This window comes from Protopterus annectens, chromosome 2.part1, assembly GCF_019279795.1.
Source record: "Protopterus annectens isolate FY-2018-M chromosome 2.part1, PAN1.0, whole genome shotgun sequence".
Taxonomy (NCBI): Eukaryota; Metazoa; Chordata; order Ceratodontiformes; family Protopteridae; genus Protopterus; species Protopterus annectens.
Genome location: NC_056729.1, coordinates 1590620388 through 1590642371, shown reverse-complemented (window position 1 = coordinate 1590642371; position 21984 = coordinate 1590620388). Strand labels below are relative to the sequence as shown.

Genomic DNA, 21984 nt, shown 5'->3' with positions numbered 1-21984 from the left:
TTACAGATACAATAAAAGAGGGTAAAAATAATAAAGCTCCAGGTATTAGATGGCATAATTATGGAAATATATAAACTTTTTCCTTGAAAGATACTGTCCCTCTTCCATAAAACTCCATTAGAAATTCAGTCACAAGCTTTAATATCACCCTCTTGGAGATATTCTTTAATCACACCAATCTTAAAGGAAAACAAATCCCCAAATCTCTGTTCCTCATGTAGAACTATATCATTATTAAATAATGACTATAAGATATTTATGACAGTATTAACTAACAGAATGAAAATACCACTATCCATAACAATAAATAAATATCAGACTGGATTTATATAGACACACACAATATTAAAAGGATAATTTCTCTTATAGACTATGTTAAGAAAATAAACACTCATAATTGGCTTAGATATAGAGAAAGCCTTTGATTCCCTAAATTGGGACTATTTATTCAAAATCCTAATGCTAGCTGAATCTCCTGCATCCTTTGTTCATCTCCTAAAGAATATATATACAAATACTTTAATGTATGTCAAGTTAGGTCCTTTTACCTCTGAATCTATACATATAACAAAAGGCACTAAACAAGGATGCCCGATGTCACCGATTCTGTTTGCTCTGGCTATTGAAATATTGGCAGATTCAATTCTTAACAATATAAAAATCAAAGGAATAGATGTTTATGAACAATACAATTCTCAAGTAATGCTATTTGCTGATGATATATTACTAACAGTATTTAATACAAAAGAGAAAGCAGAAGAATGATATATATTAATTGACAAATTTCACATGACTTCAGGACTCCATTTCAATAAATGGAAATCAAAATGTTTATTTTTGAATAAAAAAAAAGAACTGCAGACTAAGGGGGAATCACATCATAGGGAAACAAGAATCTACCTTAAAATATCTAGGAATTGAGATATGCAAGGATAATAATGAATTTGTCTCAAAACACTACAATATAATCAATACTATTAAAATCTATGTGGAAAAATGGAACAAAATAATATTAACATCTGAAGATAGACTACAGTTAATAAAAATGGTTTTACTGCCCAAGATCCAAAAGAAACAGAATAGCTTTAATACATCTTATCAGACCATGGAAACGGGGAGGATTAAACTTTCCCAATATAGAAACATATATAAAAGCATCAATATCTAAAACAATCTCAGATTGGATACGTCCAAATTACTCTCCAAATTGGAAAGAATTGCTAACTGTAATATCAATAAATGAATTTGATTTACAAAAAAAAAAATTCAAACAACAGATAAAAACAATTTGCCATGACACATATGTATTGGTATGCAATATAACATAACTAAACCCACTAAAACTCATATGATTAATTATTACATTGACACATTTAGGAAAATTATTAATGCAAATATAGATTTAAAAATCTGGTCTGATCTTTTAACACCATTTACAGTCATAAAGAACTTTCCGCATAAAATATATAAAGTATTAATTCCTGGGAACAGAAAGGATTTGTTTGTTGGCTCCAATGTAGCAAAGAACTAAAAGTTTTGGATATGCAAGTAATAAAAACAACATACAAAATTCCACAACAGGACTGGATAACTTTACAGAGTATTTTGGCATATTCGCAAGATTTAAGTAGAATAATTAACAATTCTTCATTTAAAGAACTACCTAAATTTAAGAAATACATATATGAAATCATATATGACGACTTTGACATGGGAAACAGTATTTCAACATTTTACAAAATATTGATAAACTATAAAACAACACCCAAAACCTCATAATGGAAATATATAACAAAAGGACACTCAATACAGTTAACTGAAGATATTAAAACAAATACATTATCGATAAAATATACATTCTTTACACAATACTGGAACATTTTTAATTGGAAATGCTTGCAAGGAGCATTCTTAAACCCAGACAGAATCTGTACACAATGCAGACTGGAATCACATTTTCTTTGACTGTGTTAAAATTAAGCCATTTTGGAATGGCATTAACTTTCTACAAGCTTTAATGAATCACTTTATTTAACTAAAGCTCTTTTATTATTAAATGTGAACGAAGGTCTTCATTTGAATAGGTCAAACATGTGTCTAGTATGGACTATACTTGCAATTTCAAGGAAGTGTATAACAAGAAGATGGAATACAAACACAATACTGACTTTGGAAGACTTCTACAGCCTACTGAAGATGACAGCATTATTGGAAATTAAAATAACTAAGAATTTATCCAAAGCCATTTATCAAAAACCATTGGGGAAAAGTCTTATCGGTGATTGACACTATACAATAATTGATCAGACACTCTGATAATGGATTGGACATACTTATAAAAGTAGCTGTACACATTAAGATCTGTTATAGTGTCAGGCTAATGTAAATAGTGTACATAGTTATTTAAGATGTTATGTATAAATACTATGGAATTCATTCAAATGTATCTGAAAAAAAAAATTTTTTGAGAAAAAAAAAAAAAAATTTCCTAGACATAGTAAACCCTTGCCGAGTAATTGGGTGGGAGGATGACATAATGGTTAAGGTGTTTACCTTAAAGAGACAAGGTGCAGGGTTTGATACTCACATGGGGTAACTGGCTAGGCTTCAAATGGCCCAAAAGGGCAGCTAGTCTAGTACTAATCTATGCATATTACAGTGGCTGCCAAAAAAACAATCATTAAAAAATGGAAATCAAAGTCTAGATCAACTTTACTAGAGCAAATATAGTAACAAATATAGTAACAGAGATAAAACAGCTGGAATTAGGATTTTTAGAAAAGGGACAGAGCAAACTACATAGAAAAAAATGGGAATTGTGGGGAAAAATACATGCAGAGAAGGAATGAGGTTTAAGAGGCAGGAACTGAATGAGCCATATAATGCTTAACTGACAATGAATGGATAGATAAGTGATGTATAATATTTGCAACTACAGTTGTTTCAATGGTGCCTGTGATGAATTATGTTTGCAACTAAAGTGGTGTCAACGTTGTTTTTCATTTATATAAATGTAAGATTGCTTATGTCATACATTATAATTTAATAAAGATGTTTATTGGGGAAAATATATAAATCAGTCCATCTGCTTGCTATTATGTTTTTATCAAGAGCTCCATAAGTTCACATCTGTGATGATCAAACATTGCCAATAATTCCTGCTGAAGAAGAGAATGTTGTTCCAAACTAGTAGAGTACTTCCAACAAGGAAGGCCCTTTAGGACCTGCTGTATTTCACTACATTCTCTGAAGTACAAGATCTCTTGCTGTAACTTCTGCTATCTAAAATCCATATCCTAAAATGTTTTAAGAGAAAGTTCGATGGATGCCATAACTGTATCATTAATGTTACCAAAACTATCCTTATGATTTAACAAATTAATCGAGGAAGGTACAATTAGATTTATTAGACCAGGAATGAAAGCCACCAAACCTGTGGATAAACTATTCTTGACCAGGTGGAACAGTGTCACTCACAGCCACATAATCTTGAATATCCTTTTGAGAAGGCTTGTGGACGTTAGAAACTTGCTGCAAACTGAAGTCTGCTGTGTGAGCTGTTGAACTAACAGTGTGAGATTGTTTGGAGAATCTTGTAAGACCTCAAACTCGGAACGGGATATTCCTGAAAATTCCTTAATGGGTCAACTAGCTGCCATATCAAACTGAATACCTGAACGAAAAATTAAACTCAAAATGCCAGGAACCATAAAGGAATATACGCCATCAAAGGTGCTTTGATAAATGATGCCTTGAAGGGTTCCCTGAAGTCACAACCACATCTGGGCATGACACCTAATGGCACTGCCTAAACCAGCTGCCCTCGAGGTGCCTTCCACAGCATTGGAAATTAACCTTGTAGATGAATTGGATACTGATTGAAGAGTGGCCCCTCTGCAGGAGAAAGCTCTGCTCTCCTCATCAAACATGGACTCTGGAACCGAGCTAGAAAGTTCCCCGAGTAAGTCCCTTTGTAGCCTGGTAAAGTGGGACAAATAGTTTAACATTCACAAGGCAAAGGTGGACAAAGGGTAAACTCTCTTTCTGAACCTGTCCAAAGCCCTAGACTCCCTGTTAGGGGGATGAATGGAAGAGCTCTCCAGAGCTAGCTCCTTTTTGGTGGCTACTGCGACAACCCTGGCATCTAACGGAATCCCTTTAGTTCAGTGGGGTTTGTCCAAGGGGATCCCTTAAGATCTTGTTGGCCAGCTTGGGTATGGGCTGTACAGTGTCCGGGTCCTTCCATGCCCTGGAAGAAACTAAGTCAATAAAGGGATCTGCTGGAGTGACACCCAGGATGTAGATGAGCCCATGCTGAAAGCCACCAAAGAGCACCATCTCTCTGGTTAGGGTTTTGGAAGGATCACCAACCTTTCTGATGGAGGATCTCTAAGATCTCTGCAAAGCACACTTCATCGTGTGGAGATCTAGGGGAGTCCTCCCCTTCCTTGAAGTCAGTGTTGCAAGTGACAGATTCCTGCAGGGAATTCAATTGTCTCCTTTTACAATTCTTCTTCTGAGGGACCTCCCCAGTGGGATGCTCCAGGGAGGTATCAGAAGAAATCTGGGGTTCCACAGTGGGGAAGGACTGAAGGCTTTCAAGTGCAGGCTGTCCCTGTGGTAGATGAGAGGTCTCAGGCACAGACTCCATGGAGGTAGGGAGAGAGAACTAGGAGTCCCTTAGGAAGGGACGGGTTCCAACACCTCAAAAGCAGGCAGACTATGAAGACCAAAGAGCCACCTCTCTGGAGCCAGAGCTGTCTGAGCAAACTTCTCCAGAGCCCCTGCAATCCTCCACTACAAGGGGGAAGTCGGAGCAGAGCTACTGAACACCAAGACTACAAGGGGAAGTGACAGCTTTGAAAACTTCTGAGTTGAAGTGAATCTCCTGGATCCAACATCTAGGGTTTGGCAGTGAGATGGACTGGGCCCCGACGCTGGAGCAGAGCGAGTCAGGGAGGTCCTCAGACTGGAAGTAAAACCACTACCAGATTAGACATCCTCAGTTCTCATGCCATTGGATCTGACAACTCTGAAGCATGAGGTTGGATCAGAGAAGGAGCCATGGGATGGGATGGAGAATGTCTGCTCAAGGATTCAGAAGGGGACAGAGCTAGCAAAACCCCCATCCGGATCTGTGCCTTCAGGAAATTTCCTCATCAGTCTATCCACCTCAAGATCGGATAAGCTCTTGGATGACATGATGGAGGAGGACACTGAAGGTGGCCCCGACACTCTTTTGGGGGAAGTCTTTAAGGAGTGAGATTTCTGCGCCAAGACACCCAGTTCCAAGGCAGCAATGGGAGCATGGGTAGCTGAAGGGGAAGAATCCAGGATAGTCAGATCTGAAGGCATTGGATCCAATGTTTTAGGCACCTTTTTTTGGCAGCTCAGAGGAGGACCTTTCAGGGGAACATTTTCTCTGGTCCCTGGCCTCCTTGTGCTTCTTAGAATGGGTTTGAGCTCCTGGTTGAGCAGCAGAACAAAGGAAGCAACCCCATAAGCACCAGCTTGTTCCTGCAATCCACAAGTGCCCGTGGATTAAACCCTTCACACACAGAGACAGATCTAAATGAGCTGGGTCTAAACAGTAGATGCACTTCCTGTGGGCATCAGATAACTGAATCTTGTGCCTTCACGTAGTGCACTTTTTGAAAACCAAAGGTTTGACAGCTTGGTCAGTCATGACAAACCCGAACAGATAGAGACCTAGAAAAAGAGCAGGGAAAGAAGAAAGGTAGCAGAAGGACCAGAGCACATGGAAGAAACCATGTGGGAAAGGAAGTACACACCACTACTACTATTTTTTAACTTTAAAACCAAAAAACTATAAGGAGGGGGAGAAAAGACAAGAATCAGAAAACAGGAATGGCTAACAGCCAACTTACGAACAAAATAGCCACTAGGAAGCTCTAGCAATGCAACTTCAATGTTTTCATATGAGCAGCAACTGACATTTGAGGTAATCTGGCAGAATGAGGCTTCATGGGAGAGAGGGTAGCTCAAGCTTCAAATTTTCAGCTTGGAAAGTGGCAAAGTCAGACCTGAGGTCGGATCTAGAACCAACAGGTGGAAGAACAAATGAAAACTTGACATCAGATCATTTGTTTTATTTACAGTTAACTTTCTCCCTCCTCTTCCAAGTATCCTTTAGAACATTAATGACATGATGTAGGGCATATGCTTTAAAGTCCCTAATAAATCCAAAGTCCAATACTTCCAGATTTTTTTTGTTTGGTCATATTTCACAAATATAACTATTGCTTTGTAATCCCACATTTGTCAAGTTCCAGGATATTTGGTTTTATTCCTGTTCATCTCCATCTCTGAAACCCTGTCTCTGCTTAATTTGAAATGTACTCTCAAGTCTTCTAGTCAACTCTCATCCTTTCTTCCTTCTCTCAAGCATTTTCCTTTGAAACATTGGCAAAAGTTTCACTGGCACAGTCTATCTGTGGTCTTTATTACTACCAGAAGAACAAGAAGCAGAATCTGCTGTTCACAGCTCACTTTTTCTTGGACAAACCTTTGTACTTCCTCCTTACCATGCACTTCATAAAAAAAAAAAATGATTTTTGTCTCTCCATGGAAGAATATTTTGAAGATAGCTGGGTTCAGCAGCTTGAGTCTCATGCTTTCTTCTCAACATTCCCTGAATAGTGGAATGAATTTCCTTCGCTTTTGCCTGGTGTACAGTGAGTAATCATTTTCCACAAACACTCTGCTCTCTCCCACTTTTAGTACTTTGTCCTTCTGCCACAGTTTTGTAAGAATGCATCTTTACTACTGAAGGTCTAGGTTGCTTTCTCTTAGCCAGGTTTGGGGCATACGCACAATGTGCCCTTTCAGTTAACAAAAATTGCTGTGGAATACCAGTCCAGTTGCTTACTTGTGCTTTCATAAAATGAATACAGTCTGTTCCTTCCAGCTTCTCTGGTACAGTTGAAAATATCAGGTTTCCCTACATGCTCTGTTCTCTAATTCTATTATTTTTTTAAACATCTCTTCTTGAGCAGTCTGATATTCAGCCAACATTTTTTTCATTTCGACCTCTGATTTTCTCCGATTTTTGCAGTTTTATTAACTCATCTGAATATCTATTTAAAGCTTCTTCCATTTTTTCCAGCTTTTTGTTACTTGACTTGATATACTCCATCACTGTTTTGATCAGGTCTGTGTGCAATTGTCTTATACTTTCCTCTAGGTTACTGAAAGTCATGTCTGGAGCTTGCACTGCGTTTTGCTGAATAGCTTGCAGTACTTTTCTCAGTCAGTGCTTTTTCCTCAGCTTTTGCAGCTGATTTTTTTTCATGTCCTCTATATTTCATTTTTCCTGGCATACAGGTAGTATACTTACTAGCCAGTCACTGAAATTTACCCAGAAACACAAAAGTCCACTGGCCTTCTCTGCTGAGTTTCTGTCTTCACACTGGGAGAGCTAAAATTAAGCTGTTACTCAATGTGAGCTATCTTGGAAGTTCCCCTGTACTCTCTCAATTGTTAAATCAAACATCTTTTGTTTCTGCTGTGCTGTAAAAGCCACCTCCTAGTAGAAAGTCACAGTGACTTCACCATAACTTATCCTTTCAACTTTCTAGCTGATGGCAAACATATATTATTATATCCTAAAGAAAGCAGTCTCAACACCACTAACTTATCAAAACAGTTATATTGATCTAAGAAGTTATCCTTACAAACCTATAAGCTCTCACAAGGAATGCCAAATCCACTTCAATTGTCTTAATAAATCAAGTCTAACAGCAATCTCCATTCAGTTTCTATCAATTTTGCTTTTGCCAAAGAGCAATTTTGTGATGATGCAAAGTATTGCCAGCTATGCCAGGAGAAGCAGGGCAGTGGACATGTAACATATGACAGCATAGCTAGCTGGAGTTCTGTAAAGAATTACATGTCATGTATACATCAAACTGAGTTTTACAGATGCTTGTGTTGAAAATGTATTTGTAAAGCTGCTTGTGTTACAAATGTACCAACAGTGGGTCCTGTTGGACAGAAAAGAAATATGCGTGTATGTCAGACTGTATTGTAACTGTTGAAATGAAATTTTGAATGATTTTACAGCTTCCAGATATTATAACACATTTCAGCAAACCTCTATCTTTATGTATGGCAACACGTGTGTTAAATTCTGGTTCAATTTCTAGTAAAGGGGGTAGGGTGGAAACCAGTGTCAGATGATCAGATGTATGTTGCATCATTCTATAATACAGTACTGAAAACATTTTAATACTAGATGAGACAGGTGTCTCAGAGCAGTCTGTTTTTGAAACCTGACCAAGATAAGAAGGCCACTCACCCACTTCATCTTGCCTTGGTTTAGTATGTAACCAGGGAATAGTAATTCTCTGGATCAAGAAAATATAGTGAAATTAGTTAAGTACTGTTTTGCTGTATCTATGTGAATCTATCAATCTGTGTTATTGTTAATATTTCCTGTGATTGAAACTCTGGTGTCTATTGTAAATTAATGTTTAGTGTTTTCATGTTCTTTAATTATTTGCTATTAAATATATTTAAATGTTTCACTGTGGCTGGATTTTTAGAGACTATTTCAATCTTTCAAGAGTACTTATACTTATTTGGTGACACTGGCCACTCCTGAAGGCCTTGCTGCATTGGTAAAAGAATACCATTTGTATTGGTATTTATTTTCTCAGTATAATTGGGTACCCTTGTAACAGCCTTAGAGTAGGTGGCTTTGGAGTGTTGTGGTGGCAGTACCAACCTTATAGTCTGGACAGAAGGGGCATGGTTAGTAAATCTGTGCCAGCCTTTCTCAGGTGTGGGTGTTGTGTGTTTGTGTATGTTAAAATCAAATCTCAAAGAGTGTGTGTCAGCTACTCAGAGAAGGGGCACAGAGCACTGGTTTCACAGAGAGGATGGTGGAGGACTTGGCTTGGAACACTCAGCTGAGGACTCAACTCCACGGCTGTGGCCAGGGTGGGGTCTTATTTGGAGCCTGGAGAGAGAGGGAGGAAAACCCAACCCCAGGATGGAGTGGGCTTCCTCTGTGCTCCCAACAGAGAGCTGCATCTGAAAATACTGTCTCTCTCTCCATCTTGGCTCCAGGTGAACGTCCCTCACTGGTGTCTGTGGTGAGGATTGGGACTCCATGATTACTGCCCAGAAGAATAATGTCACCCTAAATGATAAAGCAATATCACACTTTTTATCACTTTCTTTCATATGTCCCTACTCTTCACTCATACAGAGCCAGCTTTCCCCTTGCCAAAAAAAAAAAAAGTTTAGCAAATATTCTAATACATATGCAGGATAGTCATAGGAGCTTCATCACTTTAATACTTGTCATTTTGACTCCCACTGCAGGCCCTTGTGCTAGATAACTACAACTACATTTTTTTTTATTTTTCCATGTGGTATTCACAACCAAAACCAGCTGTAAGATGATACTCCCAAGACTAAACAGAACACGGAATCTTTTTTGCAAAAAACAGTAGTAATAATCATGCACAGTATAAAAACAAATACATTCTATACAGCTCAACAACAACCCCATATTAATGAAGTACAATACTTTTTCTGGGTCTGCTTGGCATGAAAATCATGTCTCTTGTCATACGAGATGGTCTGCATTCAAAGATTTTTAGCAAGATTTCTTCAGTAATAGAATGGAAAAGGTATAGAGAAATGCAGGGTAAGGACTTCTTCTGTTGTAGAGACTAATGTAATGATTCTATTTGCTCATAATGATGTACCCAACTTATTGTAATAATTCTTCCTTTTTTTTTTTTTTTTTTTTAAATAAAACTTTTTATTGAACAAAGAATATTAAACAGCTAAAATACACATCCATAACAGCTACTGATGTCTCTCTCTTTGAAGACGGGAATGAGGACACTATAACTTATACAATTCCCTCACTGTTTCAATTAAGCCGACTCAAGGACTTAAACCATGATACCATCCACATTTGTGAGTTTAAAGAGACACCTGCAAAATGAAGAAATTGTATGCCCATGTAATGCAACTAACTATACTTCAAGCTGCCTTCCTCCAATCCAAAATATTCCATTAAACAGCATACATTTCCAATCCCTTCTATGCAATACAATCAAAAACATTCTCAGGACATGTATGCTAATGATACACTACTTTCTCACCGAATAAATGTTTTCTTTCATCAAGTGTAAAAATATGCAACTCAATCTTCCAACAAGGTCTTCTCCTGTACTATTTTTTCTTGCTTTCTAATCACCTTTATTTTCTCCCCTTAATAGTTTCTGTGGCCAAATCATACTTCTTCCCCATTTACTCCAAGGATAAACACATTTGCTTACTATATCCTTTCCTTTTCCGCTTTATTTGCTTGACCGCATATTTTGCTTCTTCAAATGTAGAGAGATCAGCAAAGGACTTTTTTTTTTTTTTTTTTTTTACAGGTGTTGAGGGAATATTTGATAGTGGCAATTGTCTCAAAGAAAGAACATGGGTATCTCATTAGGTTTACTCCATGCACCTTGAAGTATTTCAGTTTCCTTACAGTCTTGGGAATTGAAAAATATGCCTATAAATGCTCCTTATGAGCTGAAGAAGCTCTGTTTATTATATTTAGCATACAGATGAAACTGTGTGTCTTATTTGATTTTCACATCTTTGATTATCCTTGAAAATTTCTGTCCCAAGTCCAAAGAATGACTTCTCATTCTGTTGGAAAAGACGTCATCTCAGCACATGCATTAAACTGCTCTGTTCTTTTCCAAAGAAGCAAGATTTTTTTCAACCACCATATCATTTTATAAGCTTCAGGACATATGTTAATTGACTATTTAATTAAAGGCAACTTCTGAAGACAGAAGGAAACGGAATTCAAACTTGGCTATCCTGCAGGAAGCAAAGCTCCCACACCTTACATGCAGCTGCTCTGGATCATGCTCCATCTTTACTTTTACATACAATTAACTCTAAGGACGATGCATCTCAAGGGGGAAAAAAAAGAAATTTCTTTCTGTCACAATCAAATGTTCGATTTTAACCAGTTATATACATCACTGCTGAAATGTTTGACATGTAATGGTAGCACTCCCATTTCTGTCAAAACAGCCTGATGATTTTAGCTGATAAACTCAAACGGCTCAGCACAGGCTTTGAAGGCAATGTCATCACCCTCAGTTGCAGTCATGGTAAACATCCTTGCTCATAGATGCTAGTGGAAGCCCCTTTAATCCCCTGGATTTATTACTCAGTGATTTGTGTCATTCTCTGGCTTTTCCAAACAAGCTAAACGTTCATGAAATATATGCGATAAGGCAATGGTCTGTGTAATAGTCATTAACAGACTACATAGCCTTTTTAATGCCAAATATGCTTCTCATCAAAAGCACCAGCAATTATGTAATTAAGCAGGTGTTTGTTCTTGGACTAAGTGCATTTTCAGAGTGTCTTGTACCACTTCATCATCATCATCATCATCATCTTCTTTCGGATGTTCCCGTTGCAGGTCGCCACAGCAGATCATGTTTCCATTTCTTCCTGTCCTCTGCATCTTGCTCTGTCACACCAACCACCTGCATGCCCTCTCTCACCACATCCATAAACCTTATCTTAGGCCTTCCTCTTTTCCTGTTACCTGGTAGCTTCATCTTAGCATCTTTTTACCAATATACACAGCATCCTTCCTCAGCACATGTCCAAACCAATGTAATCTTGCCTCTCTGGCTTTGTCTCCAAACCTTTCAACCTGGGCTGACCCTCCAATATACTTATTCCTAATCCTGTCCACCCTCGTCAGGCCCAGTGCAAATCTCAACATCTTTAACTCTGCCACATCCAGCTCTAACTCCTGCCTTTTTGTCAATGCCCCTGTCTCCAACCCATATAACATAGCTGGTCTCACAAACCTCTTGTAGACCTTCCCTTTCACTCTTACTGGTACTCATCTGTCACAAATCACTCCTGACACTCTTCTCCACCCACTCCATCCTGCCTGTACTCTCTTCCATACTCAACATTACTCTGAACTACTGATCCCAAGTATTTAAACTCATCCACCTTCACCACCTCTACTCCTTGCATCCTCACCATTCCTCTATCCTCCCTCTCATTCACACACATATATATTCTGTCTTAGTCCTGCTGACCTTCATTCCTCTTCTCTCTAGAGAAGATCTCCATCTCTCCAGGGTCTCCTCCACCTGTTCCCTACTCTCACTACAGATCACAATGTCATCTGCAAACATCATAGTCCACGGGGACTCCTGTCTGATCTCGTCTGTCAACCTGTCCATCACCTTTGCAAATAAGAAAGGGCTGATCCTTGATGTAATCCCAACTCCACTTTAAACGCATCCATCACTCCCACCACAGACCTCACCGCTGTCACACTACCCTTGTACATATCCTGTACCACTCTTACATACTTCTGACACTCCTGACTTCCTCATACAATACCACAACTCCTCTCTAGGCACCCTGTCATATGCTTTCTCCAATACAACTCCTTCTTACCTTCTCTGTACTTCTCTTTCCCGGCATGAAACCATACTGCTGATCACTAATCATCACGTCCCTTCTTAACCTAGCTTCCACTACTTTTTCACATAACATCATGCTGTGACTGATCAATTTAATCCCTCTGTAGTTACTACAGCTCTGCACATCACCCTTATTCTTAAAAATCGGTACTGAAACACTTTTTCTCCATTCTTCAGGCATCCTCTCACTTTCCAAAACTTCATTAAACAATCTGGTTAAAAACTCCACTGCCATTTCACCTAAACACCTCCATGCTTCCACAGGAATGTCATCTGGACCAACAGCCTTTCCATTAGTCATCCTCTTCATAGCTATCCTTACTTCCTCCTTGCTAATCCATTGCACTTCATGATTCACTATCCCCACATCATCCAACCTTCTCTCCCTCTCATTCTCTTCATTCATAAACCCCTCAAAGTACTCTTTCCATCTGCTCAACTCACTCTCCTCGCTTGTAAGTATGTTTCCCTCATTATCCTTTATCACCTTTACCTGCTGCACATCTTTCCTAGCTTAGTCCCTCTGTCTAACCAATAGGTGCAGGTCCTTTTCTCCCTCCTTAGTGTCCAACCTTTCATACAACTCTTCATATTCCTTATCCTTCAACACCTCTCTCTTTGCCATGCACCTCATCTCCTTATATTCCTGTTTACTTTCTTCATCTTTCTGACAATTCCACTTCGTCTTTACCAACCTCTCTCTCTGTATACTCTCCTGTACTTCCTCATTCCAACAACATGTCTCCTTGTCGTCCTTCCTCTGTCCAGATGTCATACCAAGCACCTTTCTAGCCATCTCTCTTCTTACAAGCTCTGCTGTAGTTACCCAGCTATTTGGAAACTCTTCACTGCCACCCAGTGCCTGTCTTAACTCTTCCCTGAACTCCACTTCACAATTACCCTTTTTCAATTTCCATTTGATCCTTGGTGCTGCCCTCATACTCCTCCTCCTCTTCTTGATCACTGTCATCTTAAAAACCACCATCCTATGCTGCCTAACTGCACTTTCCCCAGTCACCACTTTACAGTCTCCAATCTCCTTCAAACTGGCCCTCCTACATAAGATACAATCCACCTGTGTGCATCTTCCTCCACTCTTGTATGTCACACTTTATTCCTCCCTCTTGTTAAAATACATATTCACCACAGCCATGTCCATCCTTTTCGCAAAATCCACTACCATTTGACCTTCTGCATTCCTTTGTTTAACACCATACCTACCCATCACTTCCTCATCCCTTCTGTTCCCTTCACCAACATGCCCACTGAAATCTGCTCCAATTACCACTCTCTCACCCTTGGGTACAGTCATCACCACTTCATCCAACTCACTCCAAAAAATGTTCTTTCTCGTCCATCGCGCACCCAACTTGTGGAGCATATGCACTAACAACATTCATCATTACACCATCAATTTCCAGCTTCATAAACATCACTCTATCCGACACTCTTTTCGCCTCCAAAACCCTCTTAGCATACTGTTCCTTCAGGATAACTCCTCCCATCCACACCATGATAAAACAATTTGAACCCACCTACGATACACCTAGCCTTACTCCGCTTCCATCCGGTCTCTTGCACACACACAATATACCAACCTTCCTTCTTGTCCATCATATCGGCTAGCTCTCTCCCTATACCAGTCATACTGCCAACATTCAAAGTTCCGACCCTCACTACCGCAGTCCTAGCCTTTCTCCTCTCTTCCTGCCTTCGGCCATGCCTTCCCCCTCCTCTCCTCCTTTGGCCAACAGTAGCCCAATTTCCACCAGCACCCTGTTGGCTAACAGTACTGGTGACAGTCGTTGTTAACCCGGGCCTCGACCGATCCGGTATGTAAATATTTACGGTCTTGTACCACTTCCTCTGTCTAAAAACAAAGTTACAATGATTATGCAAATCTGTGCACATTATTCAATACTATAAAGCCAAGCAGGTCAGTCTTTCTTACCCCCTTACTTCTGTTGATGCTATACCTCAGATTTGAATCAAATATCTCAAGTACTATAGTATCCAGGAAGAAGGCTCTTTGTCTTCAAGTGCTAATTAAGATTTGAACAAGGCAGCTGTCAGAACAGAATTTTTCTCGGACATCCTCTTCAAAATAATGGTGCACATTAGGTGATGAAAAGTAAAATGCTGACTGTTGCCAAGTTTGACTGAAGGGACAAGAAACATTCACTAATGCCAAGAGACAGCTCTTTCAGCTGCTTAGCTTGTTCTTGATGACAAAGCTGGTGCCAACTCAAGATTGTGTCAAATGGCTGCACCGGTTGATAGGTTTTTCCTGTTATGTCTTGTGTCTATCTGTATACTGCACCATACTTCTTAAACCACTAGATTGTTTATTTGTACCTTGTCTCCATTTTCCTACACATTTTGGCTACTTATTAACTGTAAAAAATATACTGCAAGCCTACTGGTGAAAACAAGAAACATTTAGTCAGTAAACCCCAATACTGTAAGTACTTATGTCTCCCACACAAAACACTGACTTCTTTAGATTCACATAGACAGCAAGGCTAACATACAAATATAAAATAAAATCATGTCACAAGGCAGTAAACATTAATTCAATCACAATGTAAAACACTTAGCATTCAATGTTTCAAGGGTCTTCTCTTCAAAACTGTTTTAAATTTAATAAGTTCACTGAGACCAGGATATGAACAGATGTTTAATTTTCATGCAGTAATCTTTAAAATCTCCATTTCCAGAGTCCTCCCCAGGTACATCTGTCACAACTACATCCATAACTGAATAAAACATTTAATTATTTTGTAAAAATTGCATAAAATTGATCAAAAATTCTCACATTTAAATTTCAAGTAAAGCAACCTATGTAAAAGGTATTGGAGTCTGCGCGACCCACAACATATACAAAGTTTCTTGACATAAGTTCCAGACAACCAGAAGCTTCATAAATTGTCCACGTTTCCAAAGTAAAAAAGAAGTACAGAGTAAACACAGTATTAATGTACACTGTCTTCAGCTACTGCAGGCAAAAGTCATCTCTCACTATATCAATTCACCATTGGGAGAATCGCTATTGCTCTCCAAAATATCTGAATTAAAATGCTATTGCTCTCCAAAATATCGGAATTAAAATGTGTTCTTATGAATACAAACAGCGTCTTTACCAATCATCTGATTTCCAGATGTTTCAATAAAATCCTTCATTTATTACCAAAAATGTTACAAATGGTCAGTGTATCAATAACTTCTGTACAATTCAATGTATCACAATGTACCTCTATATATATTTGTTTTATCCTTCGGCTTTTCCCGGTTAGGGGTCGCCACAGCAGAACTCTGGTCCGCTAATGATTGGCAGTAGATTTTTATGTACCGACTTGCCAGGCCTGACACACAACCTTCAACGAAGGTACGCCCATTCACGCATGTCTCCACACAGAAGACGTTTTAGCTGAGAATTGAACAGGACAACATCTTACTGTGAGGCGACAACGTTACCGCAGCACCACCACCGCAGCATATATATATATATATATATATATATATATATATATATATATATATATGACAAGTTTCTGCCATTTAGGACTGCCAACCTCCAGCAATAGAAATGTAGTATAACTCTTACAGAAAGGTTTTCAAATGATGCATTTATTTCCTGCAAAAATAAGTCAATAGCTACAGCTGTGTTCTTTCTTTTATTTTTAAGGCTTTATCTGCCTGATACTGGTAAAGAGTTTATTCCCGTTAACCCTGCTACTGCTGATGTTTCACAAGATTCGATTCTAGATCTTTGCTACTATGTGTGCACATGTATCAGCTAGGCGAATTCATGAGAAAGAGAGATCTTTACTACTGTTGATATGCAAATGTTACACAACTTCAGGATAAACTGTCTACGGCAGATTCACATTCAAAACAGGAAGAATAATCATCTGTGATAGATTATTTTCAAGATAATGGCCACAGCAACCCATGCAACTTGAAGGAAATGTGACACTGATAAGACAGAGTTTGTGAAAAAATGCGAAATGGTTGTGGTCAATCACATGACAATCAGAATTAAGTTGTCAGCTGCTGCCTAATCACCATGTTTCCACTTATGAAAGCTAGCCTGCATATAATACCAATTCCCTGTGTCTGACCTTGCTCATACCTTTTCTTATTCTTGCCACCTCCCTGTACCCAGGTCTTAGTAATTAAACTTGCCCAACAACTAGTACAGGATTCTGGATCATGCTTATTTATGGATAACTCATGGTTTCCTTCATATTCCCACGGTTTTGCAGAAGCTGCATTTGTGGCTGATTTGGTCTTGAACACTTTGTAAAGTGCCTGTGTTGGTATACTTAGCTCTGCATGATCTGTGCCCCCCCTCCTAATCTGATGAAACTTCTGGTCTTATATACACCAGCTAGGCCCTGCCGTGGTTATTGGAGATTCCTAGACTACATTTAGAAAAAAACAACCTTTTGTAAGAGAGGATTATGGATAAATGCACATGACCTCTTTAAGGACATCAGGTGTTTCAGCTATATGGCGATTCTGAATGTCCATGACTTGTTTCTTTTTAAGTAGATTAATGTAGAAATTCATGCATATTCCAGTCTTCTTATGACATCAGTACAGCACAAGTGAACTGTTAGTTCCAACCTTTAGAAACACAGCGTTGTAGTACCCAAGCTGCTGCCCCTAACCACTAAGATGTCTGCAAAATATCCCATCCAACAACTACAATAAATAGGACACAAAGCCAATCTAAAGTTTTCACTGTGTGATTCCTAAAACCTTGTGTGTGTGTGTGTGTGTGTGTGTGTGTGTGTGTGTGTGTGTGTGTGTGTTTTTCGTCTTTTCCCAGTTAGGGGTCGCCACAGCGGAACTCGGGTCCGCTAATGATTGGCATTTGATTTTTACATACCAGCTTGCCAGGCCTGACACACAACCTTCAACGAAGGTACGCCCATTCATGCATGTCTCCATGCAGAAGACGCTCTAGCTGAGAATTGAACCGGACAGCGTCTTACTAAAAAAAGAGGATTTTGGGATAAATGCAAATGGCCCCTTTATTGCCCTGAATATGTCCATTAATTGACTTAAAAATAAATAAGTCATGGGCATTCAGAATTGCCATGTAGCTGAAAACACCTCATCTCCTTAAAGGGGTCATTTGCATTTATCACAATATTCTCCTTTTACAAGAGGTTTTAGGAATCAAATAGTGAAAATTCTAGCTTGGCTAGACTTTTCTTGTCTTTTTTTTTCTCAGTTTGATTGGCTGTGTGTCCTATATACTACATTTAGAAGAATCTGGAGTTTGCTCCTTTTCTTATCAGGCATCACATCTCTATAACCTCTTTCCACAATGGTCGAGGTTGTCCCCATGGTGAATTGTTTTAAGACATCCCTCAAAACACACCTTTGTACTTCTAACCAACCAAAACTGCAATTACTTTAGGTATTTTAAAAACCTACTCATCTCTCGTCAGTTTTAAATATATATTTGTATCAATTTGGTTTTATTGTACAGTAATTGATAAAAAGTACTTAAAATAAACCTGAATTCATATTCACAGTTATTGAGACCTGAAATTTTTTTGCTAACCCACCAATGAGATCTCTGAAGGTTAGACCATTCAAAAAATGGGACCTCACCTCATATCCAATTGTCATAAGCGATCTTACAAAAGGCATGAGAACCACAGGTCTTAAGGATCACAGAAGCACACATTTCTCTTTCATAAGAAGGTCCAAGAAAAGATAAGCCAATATATGGGAAATGCAACCTCCAATACTTTCCTCTTTCACTGTAAGACATCACATTAGCTTTTTTTATATACAATACCTACAGAACTAGAGCTTATATGCAGCCATCTTAAAATCAAAACCAAACATGAGCTTTTCTGAATACTTATTTTTTTTCTAACAGTTCCATTTAGTTCACTTACCTCTATATTCCAGATACCATGCTGTTCTGTCTTTCTTTCTCCAAGAACTGCTTCTTTATTTATCTTATGAAGCAGTTCCTGTTTCACTTTCAGTTTGTTGAGAAGGTTTTTATTCTGATTTCGGAGAGTCTCCAAATGACTGAAGTCACTCATCTTTCAGGAACCTTCAGTACAAAAAAATAATTAGAATCTCTAGTGTTACTCCATTCACCACAGCTATACTGGAATACAGTATTAGAATAATTCCAGAATGAAAAACCTAGCAAGTGTAACAAGGTAAAAATGACTCACTTCACACTCTGCTTTGACATTTCTACTTGCACGTTATTCAAGCAAGATTTCACAAAAAAAACTTGACTTGTTGTCACCACTTGGCCTGGTTCATGACTAAAAACTGTTCAGTGTTTAAGACCAATTCACTTATCAGATTAATAATGGAAATAAATAATATATATGTGGACAGATTTCCAGGCGAAAAGTTAATATGGGCATCTAGATTTTATATATATATATATATATATATATATATATATATATATACATATACACATATACATACACACACACACACACACACAAACACAGACACATATATAGAACTGATACAAAGTTACAACTCCATTACTCAGGTTCAGTACAGTAGGCCATCAGATGGTTCTACCTACCTACCTAATCTTTGTTAACCAGTTGCTTTAATGTTTCAGGTCTTCACCTCCAATGTGCAAGGTACAAGTTCAACCCTGACCTCTGATCAATTGCCTGTATGGAGCTTGCATATTCTCCCCGAGTCTCCGTGGGGTTTCTCCCACCTCTCAAAAACATGCCTAAAATTTCCACCTCAAAAATCATCCAATAATGGAACTATGCTGCCTATAAGGGGGAAAGAGTTGTATACACTAAATGCTTTGATCATTAATTGTAGTGCGCAGTATCCTCAAGATAAAACATCATGGATCACAGACTGCTATCATGTCATGGCTCGACTCAATGGTGTAAAAACTGTCTCCAGGTGATCGGCTGACTAATGTCACCAAAATGGACAGGGGTAGTTACCGGTGATAAGTAGGCTGAAAACTTGGCCTACTCTGACCAACAGCAAGGACCTATGCTAATGGTGGAAGGAGTTATGTCCCCTTATTGGTCAGTGTGTGCCTGCCATAAAGGCCAGCAATCCAAGGTCAATAAGCTAGTGGCCGGTGTCCAGTTACCAAGGTTGGGTTACCCGGGATAGCTCTGTTGAGCAAAAGCTGGACATAAAAAACAATGAACCTACCAAACTAAAAACTGCTACACTCAATGTAAGTTCACTGACGTGGACAACATGGCAGTAAGGAGGAGGCTGGTCATCATATGTATCCAGGAAACAAGATGGAAGGGTAGTGCAGCAAAATCACTTGGTTTGGAATCCAGAGTTTACTACTCAGGAGGAGGACACACTAGAAATAGCAATGGAGAAGCTTCCGAAGACAGTAAGGGATGTCATTACAATTAGTGATAGACTCATGGCAGTCAGACTCCAGTGCAAGGATAGGGCACGATTCATAATAACAGGATTGTGACAGTGAGGAAAAGAGTGCATTCAGACTGCAGTTGCAAGAACTACTAGATAAAGCAGAACAACATGAATGGGTGTTGATAATGGGAGACCTGAATGCACATACTGGGACAGACCGACCAGGATATGAGGACTGCCTGGATCCACATGGGTGGGGCAACAGGAATAAAGAAGAGGAGGCCATTCTAGACTTCTGTCTTGCAGATGGCTTAATGGTGGCCAACACATGGTTCAGCAAGAGAGACAGTCATAAGATCACATACAAGGGTGGTCAACATGCAACTCTGGTAGACTTAATCGTAGTAAAGAAAGGGCACTGGGGTAGAATCAGTGACTGAAAAGTCATCCCCGGCGAAACATCTGGTCCACAACATAAACCAGTGGTTGCCGCAATAAACTGCAAGCAGGGGTCAGAGAAGGCTCCAAGGACAACAGACTAGGCTGATGACCTGGAGAGATTGCACAGGAGTTCAAAGAAATACTTTGAGCTCTTGCACTTGGAAGAGGTGGAAATAGGTTGAGTTGAAGCAGCACAGCCCTTCAAAACAGGATGCTTGGAACTCTAGAACATATGTGGCCAGGCCAGATACAGGTACATAAGGAAAGCTAGTGGTGGAATGCAGAAGTCCATGAAGTAATTAAAAGAAACAATGAATGCAGAAAAAAGGAGGACGTAGAAAAGATAGACCAGGCTAGGAAGGAATACTGATCGGCTAACAAAGGCTAAAAGAGAAGTTGCAATAGCAAAGAACATGGCATGAGATGCACTCTGCCAGCATCTGGAATGTGACTCAGTAAATGGCACAAAGAAACTCTTGTCAGGTTGCAAGGCAAAGACAAACAAGATAATCAGACACTCTTCATAAGCGGTGCCAGCAGCAACCTCTTCACTAGTCCATAGGACATCAAAGGCAGTTGGAAGGAGTACTTCCAGAAGCTGAATGAAGAAAACGTCTCAGAAGCTGTACAGTCCCAGACATAGCCTACACTGAAAGAAGAGAAGAAAAGGAGCCCATCACAGAAGTAAGAATAGCACTAAGGAAAATGAAGTCATGGAAAGCAGCAGACTCAGATGAGGTCACAGCAGATATGATAAAGATGATGGGTGATAAAGAGGTAAAATGACTTCTGAGGGTACTGGAGGCAAAGGAGTATCCCAGACAACTGCAGAATAAGTTATACCAGTGCCGGTGTACAAGACAAAGGGGATATTCACAACTGTGGACAGTACAGAGGTATCAAACTACTGTCACACTGCATGAAAGTCTTGGACAGGGTGATTGATGGGTGATGGGCAATTCAGATTCAGATAAAGGATGAAGCACAATTGATCCATTGTTTGCAGTGAAGCAGATGGCTGAGAAGAGAGTCCATTTGGGCATTCCTAGACTTGGAGAAAGTATGTGACAACGTCACAAGAAAGCCAATTTGGACAGTCTTGCGATGGTCTGAAATCCCAGAAACAATGGGAGAGTATAGGCTACATACAAGGACCCGATGACTCGTGTACAAACAGTGTTTGGACTCAAAGAGGGGCTCCCAGTGCAAGTGGATGTGCATCAGGGTTTCGCTCTGAGCCCACTGCTGTTCATACTGGTGATGGATTACATTAGCAGATAGGTCAGAGGGACAAATCAACAAAGTTGCTGTATACAGATGATATGACATTACAGGAAGACTCTCAGCAAGAACTTCAGCAATGGATAGAGGAATGGAATGCAAAACTGAAGGTACATGGGTTGAAACCGAGCATAGATAAGAGTTGTAATGGCAGCAAATGGGGGGAAATCAGAAGAAGCTGAGAAATGAGACAGAAGGTAAAGTAGTGGAATAAGTTAACAGCTTCAAGTATCTGAGAAGGTGGGTGAGGAGAAGCGAAGTTTAAATGAAGAGGTCAAAGCTAGAATCAGAAGGGCTGCAGCCAACTGGCACAGGGTGTCAAGGGTAGTGTATGACAGAAAAATATCAAAGAAGCTGCAAAATAAGGTGTACAAAA

General features: G+C 39.2%; 1 protein-coding gene across 1 annotated transcript in view; it reads right to left on the bottom strand.

Annotated features, from left to right (window-relative positions):
* LOC122794553 (migration and invasion inhibitory protein) overlaps positions 1 to 21984 on the bottom strand; it is an 889312-nt gene that overhangs the window by 846886 nt on the left and 20442 nt on the right. Inside the window, exon 2 of the mRNA XM_044063041.1 lies at positions 18434 to 18597. Within this exon, the coding sequence (XP_043918976.1) occupies positions 18434 to 18586 (153 nt within the window). The 5' untranslated portion in view covers positions 18587 to 18597. The remainder of the gene's footprint in view (positions 1 to 18433; positions 18598 to 21984) is intronic.